General features: G+C 54.6%; 1 protein-coding gene across 1 annotated transcript in view; it reads left to right on the top strand.

Annotated features, from left to right (window-relative positions):
• The first annotated feature begins 6008 nt into the window (after positions 1 to 6008).
• Positions 6009 to 8115, top strand: part of RASA3 (RAS p21 protein activator 3) — a 77266-nt gene continuing 75159 nt past the window's right edge. The window contains exon 1 of the mRNA XM_047756027.1: positions 6009 to 6164. Within this exon, the coding sequence (XP_047611983.1) occupies positions 6110 to 6164 (55 nt within the window). The 5' untranslated portion in view covers positions 6009 to 6109. The remainder of the gene's footprint in view (positions 6165 to 8115) is intronic.

The following is an 8115-nucleotide window of genomic DNA, read 5'->3' as shown; positions in this document are numbered from 1 at the left end:
GCCACCTGGGCGGGTGCCTGCTTTGTCTCCCTGGGGACCTCGCAGCTTCTGGACACACGCCCAGAGCTCCGGGAGGGCTGTGCTAAGTGAATGAATCACTAAACAGAGTGAACACTCATTCAGACAAATTGTATGGCCACTGCATGAGACTGTCTATAAATAGTACTAAAACCTTGAAGGATATACAGTATAATGGTAGACACATGGGTGTCATTTTGGCCCTTTTCAAGTCTCTTTAATATCATGTTGAGTCTCTCAATCTAATGTTTCATAGGGAAGCTACTAGCCACTGATAACATCTATTTTGCTTGGTTGTAACAATCTGAAGAGCATCTGGGGACTGCTGTGTGTGTGGCTGGGTCTCCAGAGCCTGGCTCTCTGGACAGGAAGCATCTGTGCTCAGAGGCAGGCTTTCCCCAGCTCCTGGGTTCTCCTCTGGAGCTGGCGGCGTGATTCTGCTGTGAGGACGGACGGACGGAAATCCCCCTCCAAGTGCTGTGAGCCAGGTACTCGCCCATGAGCTCCTGCGACGCTCTGACGGGGATTTTAGAGGGAAAAGACACATGCCCTCCTGCCACTGCTAAGGAGACAAGATTTGGAGTCTAGGTAATTGCTTTCAGGGGTGTCTTTGAAAAGCTCCTTGCTATTTGGCTAATAATGGTCAAAAACAACAAGTTAAACTTCATCGTGACAAGAACATAGAATGTTCTTCATAAGAAGCAATCAAGGCATGTTACACAAGTCTATTCAACAGGTAACTCCCTTAGATATCTGGGCCTATATTTTACTATTAACTCAAATTGACAGATGTATTGCTATTAATCAACAGCGTCCCATACGAACTGTTAAGGGTTTTGCTGCTCGTGAGGCTAGGGAGGCTTGGCTCTACCTGTGAGCCCTAAACCTCACTGGCTTTGTGCAACAGAGGATGACTGCTCACGTTCTCAAGACAATTCCAGGGCAGCTGCCTCCCTGTGGGGACTCAGGGGTCCAGGCCGCTTCTCTCTTACCTCTGAGTTTCAAAGCGAGACCCCCCATTGCCACAGAGGGAGGAGAGAGATGGGAGAGCCCAGTGGCTTTTCCCAGCTTCCAACCTGACGTGCTGTCACTTCCTTTCCATTTCTAGGCACCTGGTCCCTGAAGAGCTGCCGGGAGGGGGGCAGCGTGTCCTCGCTTCCCAGGAGGAGCTACTAAGGGTCCACCCTTGTCTCCTTGCAGGCCTGGGAAGAGCCCGGCCTCCATTCCACCAGCAGCACAGGATATCGGGGCTCTGCACCTCCACCTGGAACCTCAGGGCAGACGTCTCCGCTCCACAGCTTTCGTCCTCGGTGTGTCCCAGACCACCAGAAGTGGAGAAGGATTATCTGCAGGTGTTATATCCCTGGATTCCCCAATTCCCTCACAGTCTACTAGGTCCCCAGAGCTACATTCCGTGACTCCTACAAGCCTGAGCAAATTTATCAGAGAATTATTATTTAACACTATGTTCCCAATTTTTTTGTGTGACAGTAGGAGAAACCAGTACATTTATTCAACAAATATTAGTTGAACTTTCACCACGTGCCAGGCACTGTTGTGAGCGCAGCAGCAAAGGTTGGTTATTTGACATGGAAAACATCCTTCCCTAGCTTGTTGAATATTCCTTTATGAAAAAAATAAAAAAATTCTCCTATTGCTTAGCTGGCCAAAATATTATCTTTTCTGAAAAAAATGGATACACTTCCTTTTATTAGGTAATGTAACATATAGGGGATATAACGTGTGTTCATATTTCCCTTTTCACTTTAACTATCAGGAAACTCAGAGCTGAACGCAATATTCATTGTTTGATGCAATCATTTCTTCCTTCAGTCTTTTTTGGTACCCTTTAATTATTCATTGTATACTGGTCATCTACTGTATGTCACTACAAATCCTTTGAAAGCAGATTGATCAGATATGAATAATAAATGACCTAATTACATTGCCTTAGCAATACATAAATATCCACCTGTTGATAGATGATGCTCCTTAAGAATATTTTTGGGGTGCAGAGAAGAGAGAAAAAGGTAACCGTGAGTTATAAGAGAATATAGATACTTTCTACAAGTCATTACCTCTTCCTTTAGTCCCTCAATATTTTCCTGTCTCTCATAATCACAGCTCTAAGGGAATATTCCTAATTTAGAAAAGAATGCCCAACTCCTTTGTGCAGGACACGGGGTTTGAGAAGATGTAGAGGTGAGTCTTGTCAGCGATGGAATTGAGGAAATGCACTGTGCTGGTCTCCGGGCTTCTTGTAGGCAAGCGAGTGGCTTGTCAATGCCTGATGTGGGAGCATCTTCATAACGCGTTTCTATCCTCTGAGCACATGCATCTTAGAGCTCACATGTCATCAAACTCCGCTATGAACTGCCAACTTCTTGCTCACCTGGTCCGATTAAAACGATATCATCCATATGGCAAGCCACACTGATGTCCCGCAGCCTGCCCAGGTGGTCCAGGTCTCTCTAGGCTGCATCTGAATAGAGGGCAGGAAAGCGGAGGATGGAGTATGATTCTGAGAGCTAGAGCTATGCCATGAAATTGAACTTTTATTCTCCTTCTCTGGGGGGTGGAGAAGAGTGCCCTTCTCAGTTCCATGGCCATCCACTGTGGACCAGAAGCTGTGCTGTGTGGCCCGGTAGTGACATCACACCTGGCACAGCAGCTGCACCTGAGCTACCATGTGGTTGAGATTTTGGTGGTTCACTGTCATCTTCCAGGGCTGTTCTGCTATCAGACATGGGACTGGTGTTTTCAACAACCCTTTAGGTCTATCAGGGAGGTCTGATCTCTGTGATCTATTTCCTCCAGGATGTGTCACTAGTTTTGATTCTCCATCTCAGCACCCCACTTGCCTTCTGTGCTGGGAAGGGCCCCGCACACCAAGGAGCCCCTGCAGGTGTTCTGACAACTGTCACATGCAGCCCTGCCCATTTTATCATTAGTGCCAGGGGAAATGATCATGTGGGGGGCTCTCTTTGAGCCACTCCTGGGCCAGGGCCCCATATATTTCTGGGACCTCACAAACTTCACTCCAACAGGGCATGATGACCCTTCAGCTCAGACCCCAGCTCAGCCAACCCTGTAATGTTTCCCTTCCCAGGTAGAATTGCCTGAATGAATGGCCACAGGCCCCTTTGGGGAAGAGTCCCTGGGGAACCCTCACATAAACACGTGCAGCTTGTCCTCTCCTCCAGCTGGTGGCTCTGGGGATGAGAGCTGGCTCACATCTGGAAACTGGGTAGGGGGTTGTAACGCTTTATTGAAGCAACTTTCTTCAGCCTCCTGATCCCTGTCTTTGATGGCTTCGATTGCATAAACGGAGTAGTGCTTTTGCTGGCCAGCTCTCCGTCCTGCCCCAGACATTTGACTGACCATCACGAGAACTTTTGCAGCTCAGGGTGCCAGCGCTGCCCCTGCAGACCTGCTGCATAGTAACTGCACCTGCCCGGCTTCTGATGGTGAAACGTCACCACCTGGTCCTGTGATGTCACCACCTGAACATCCTCACTGCTCTTAGGGAGCCCAGTGCTCCCCACAACAGCGTCTCCACCCTCAGCAGTCCTGCAGTGGCCAGCCAAGCTGAGCTCTCACCGGCACCTTCTCCCTCACTCTGTGTCCTTTGGCTTTCCCAGTCACCAACCACGTTTCCTGCTCTCATGGAGCGTATTTTCTCTCTTGTGCCATGTCTCTGAGCACAGATGCCTTCCTCTGCCACCTACCATGACCATTTCGCATTTCCACTTCACTCAGTGTGGGATGCTGCTCTTTTATAGGCTTTCAAAGGCCATGCTAGGGTCCTGTGGTCCTTGCCAGGGTGCCAAATCCACGGTTGAAAGAGGCCATATTGATCAACTCTAACCTGGTTTATCTTGACCCTCTGCCTCTCCTGAGTCCAACGTCCCCTGGCTCTGCTTCTGTCTTTGCTCCCCTGCCCCTACTGGGTTTCCTGGGTCTGTTTGCAGATGCAGTGCCTCTCCAGCTGGGTGATGTTGGTACAGTGAGGAGTGGAGCTGGAGGCAGAGCACTGGGTGTGTGTACAGTCCCAGAATCACCTTCAAGCACAGAGGGTGCGTTCAACTCTAATGGGGGCAGTGGGACACCTCTTCCGGTCTAGAAGATTTAGAGGAACCCAGGATTCAAGGATTTGAATGCATTAATCCAGATGATCCTCCCCAAAGTGTAATGGTTACAGCAACCTTCCAAGGATTGAGCCTTCAACCAGCTCTGGGTACCACTGTCTTCATGGTTAAGTCCTGGCTCTGATTGCAGGAGATGAGGATATCTTTACATGGTACCAAGGAAACCTTTTTGTCACACTTTTCTTTAAATTTGTGACCTTTTTCATTCCACTGATTTCTACGAGAACCACCTAATTTCACAGTCCAGATGATCCCTGCTTTTTCCAACTTCTCCAGTACCTGAGACACTGCACCCCACCGTGTCCCCCTCAGCAGGCCTCCTGGCGACTCGGCACTGCTGCAGCAGGGCAGGGCTGCCAGCTGTCATTTAGCATCTGGCTCTCAAACCCCATCATAGAGGCCACTCCTTGGACAGTCCTGGCCCCAGATGCCTTACAGCGGTTCCCTTGGAAACAGACTCCAAAGAGGAAATCCATGTGCAGGACCTGGTTGGAAGTGTTTGGGAGAGAAAGTCTGTGAGAGAATGGGGGGAAGATGGGGACAGAGGAGCCACTTGGCAACAATGCAGCTGCTACTGGGGTTTCAGCTGGTCCTCTGAGAAGGTCAGGAATTGGGGTTACTTTTCAGTTACCCTGATGGAGGCCAAGTCTTGGCTAGGAGGAGGGTGGGCTCTGGGTGGCCACACAACTACAGGAGCCTGCTGGGGTCCTGAGGCAGCAACACTGGGGGCTTGACCCCAGCCTCTTCAGTAAACCATGAGTAAACACCTCCTCTGACAGTCCTGAGAAGGTTGCCTCAAGCAGCTGATTGAGGACCTGGAAGGAGGGTAAGAATGGTCAGTAATCTTTTTCAACAGGTACCTAAGCATTTTTTTTTTTTTAGGAAGTGAGGTAAAACAGTGAGAAAAACAGGCCTCTCTCTTTATTAAGCTTGTATTCTGGTGTGTGTGTGTGTGTGTGTAAGTCTGTGTGTGTGATGTTGGGCACTCCTAAGTCAGAGGAGAGGTAAGTGGACAGGAAGTCAGGAGACAGAAAATAAGGGGAGGATGGTAGCTTGGGGATCAGCGAGGGCAGACAGGAGTGCACGTGGCCTGAAAGACTCAGAGCCAGGTGGCGGGAAACCAGGGCACGGTAGAGGGACAGGAAGGCATCAGAAGGGAATGGACATCTGCGGAGCCTAATCAGCAACCTCAGTGGAACCCTTCGTTCCTCCAGAGGCCAGGTCTCCAGCAGCTGGTCCGCAACTGCGGACTTGCTCTGAGGGGGCCGAGCTGGGCCAGGGAATTCTTTTCCTTGATTCCTTTAGGTCTGAGTTTCTTAAAGTCATGTGCACATCTCCCTATTCCCGCGTCCTCCCGCCAGATTCTGCCTCCCCTCGCCTAGCCCCCGCCACCTTCTTTGCAACCCTAGTCCTCCACGCCCCCCCCTCCCGGTCCCCGCCCCCCCTTCCGCCCGGCCCTCGCCACCGCCCCCCGCTCCCCGCTCCCCGAGCCAGCGACAGCTGCCCGGTCCCCTCCTGGCGCCCTCCCCACGCCCAGTACCCCCCAACGCCCCTCGGCCCAGTTCCTCCAGCAACCCGTGTGGGATCCTCCCTGCTGGGTGAGCCATCCCCGGCGTGGTACCTTCCAACCCTTCTCTGACACCGACAACGCCCCTTTGCGAGCTTCGGCCAATGGGGATCTGGGGCTGGGATGTGGGCGGAGCCGTCTCTCTCCTGCCCCTTTGCGGACCTCAGGCTCAAGGCAACTGGGCAGGGCCGTGGGCGGAGCCTCCCCGCCCACGCTCGCGCTCTTGGCCAATGGTCGGGTGCGTGGGCGGAGCCAGGGGACAGAGGCGCGGCCGACCCGCGGTCGACGAGACGCGCGCAGAGCGCGGGGACTGCGCCGCCGCTCTGGCTCCTGCTGCTCGGCGGGGCTCGGCGCACGAATTCCGGGCCGACCCAGCATGGCGGTGGAGGAAGAGGGGCTCCGAGTCTTCCAGAGCGTGAAGATCAAGATCGGTGAGCTCCCGGGAGCCGGCAGAGGCGTCGTGGCCTTCCAGGGGGCTATCGGCGGGCGCCCTCAGTCTCCCGACCCCTTCGCTGAGGGCCGCGGCCCTGGCGCCTCCCGGCGACGCGCGCTCCTCATTTGCGCTCCCCTCTCCACCTCCCAGGAGATCCCCAGCCTTGACCCCTCCCAACCTCCTCTAAGACCTCCGGCCGCTACCTCCTCCCCACCTTCGGGAGATGCCCGGCCGAGGCTCCCTCCCCACCTTCCCGGAGACCTCTGGCCGCAACTCTCTCCCCACCTTCGGGAGATGCCGGACCGAGTGCCCCTTCGCCATCTCCCGGGAGACCGCCGGCCGCAGCCCCTTCCCCACCTTCCGCAGGACTGGCCGGGCCGAGCTCGGGGGACGCGGCTCCCCGCGGTGCCTTCGCGCCGCGAGCGGCCCCTAGTCCCCGCAGGTGGGGTCGCCTGCACCAGGGAGAGGTGCGGCTGGACCCGGGTCCCATCCCTGCTGGGAGTGTGTGTCTGCGTGTGCATGAGCGCGCGCACGCGTGTGGGGACTCTCCGGATGCGTACATTTCTAGTGCCCCAAACACCCACCTCGGGGTTCCGCACCTCCGCTCAGTGCAGCGCCCAGAAACTTGCTTTGCTGGGAACGTGTGAGCTCTTTCACATGTTGCCCCGGGGCGAGGGGCAGAGGCAGGCTGCTGACTGGTGCCTGGGTGTGCACACGACTGTGTAGGTGGATTGTGTGTGCATATGTGTGTTCCTGAGTGATTGTGTGTGTGTGTGTCTGTGTGAATATGTGGAGCGCCCTGGCCCAGGGCTCCCTCAGGGCGGCGAGCCACAGGAGCCACCCCTCCCCCCTTCCATTGAGAACTGGCCGCGGAAGCTTTTGGCCACCCGGCCTGCCATTCAGGTCGTGTCCCTGGAGCAGCCTGCCTTTCTCACTGGACCCAAGAGCTGGGGGAGGGAAGTGCAGCTGGAAGGCTATGTCTGGACTTCCTGGGTTTATCTAGAGAGTGTCGCCTTCTCCTGGTGGTCCTGTTTTATCTTGGAGATGTAAGACTTTTTCACCCCAGAGCAAGATCAGTGCCTGGAGTGTCTGCTACACATTAATGCCACAAGTGTGTCCTCTCACAGATGAGGGGCCAGCTCCTGTTGGAGAGGGCTTTTCGGGACTCAGAGTGTTGCCTGTCCCCAGGGTCTGTCTTGCCCGCTGAACTCCCTGTCCTCCCCGGGGGGCTGCACATTCCCCTGTGAGAAAGGGCCTCCGGGAACAGAGCCAGGCACCCAGTGACTGCTTGAGTGTCAGCTGTTGATGACATTCAGTGCTGCTCAGGAATTCCAGCCACCCCAAATCAGCGTGTTGTTTCCTGTGTCTGCTTTATTTTGGTTTGTGGATCATGGCTGCGACGCTGTTGATAGCTGGCTCAGAAGCACTGCGGGTAGGACCCTGAGGAGGCGCCTGCAGAGGGCTTCTGTTTACTTGGTTGGAATCTGTCACTCTCATGCTGAGAGGTTCACATTGGCTCTTCACCCGAAGAGTGGCAGGGAAGTGCCCCTCAGGGCCACGGTCCTCCGGAGGCTTTGAGATTGCCTCCTTAAGCACAGGGTGGGGTGACGTGCCAGGCTTCTGGGTGTGGTGGGCAGGAAGGCATCCGGGAACTTTGGGGTTCAGGCCCCACATGGCAGTGTCAGACTTGACTCAGGAGGGTTCTGGAACTGTGTCTGTGGGGCAGAGAGGATCGAAATGGCACAGGAGGCGAAGCAGCGGCCAGGGGACACCCAAAGGCCTGGGAGAGGAGCCCTGCTCGCCTGCTTGCACATCCTCGAGGCAGGTTCTGGGCCCAAACGGGGGGTAGGGGGCTGGGTGTGGAGGAAAGGGGGCTGAAGATGCTGCCTGGTTAGGCTTTCTCCCCTGTGTGCTGCACTTTAAATAAGCATGAGAAACACCCAACTTGG

This window comes from Phacochoerus africanus, chromosome 13 (genome assembly GCF_016906955.1).
Source record: "Phacochoerus africanus isolate WHEZ1 chromosome 13, ROS_Pafr_v1, whole genome shotgun sequence".
Lineage (NCBI taxonomy): Eukaryota > Metazoa > Chordata > Mammalia > Artiodactyla > Suidae > Phacochoerus > Phacochoerus africanus.
This window is presented reverse-complemented; position numbering and strand designations above follow the sequence as displayed.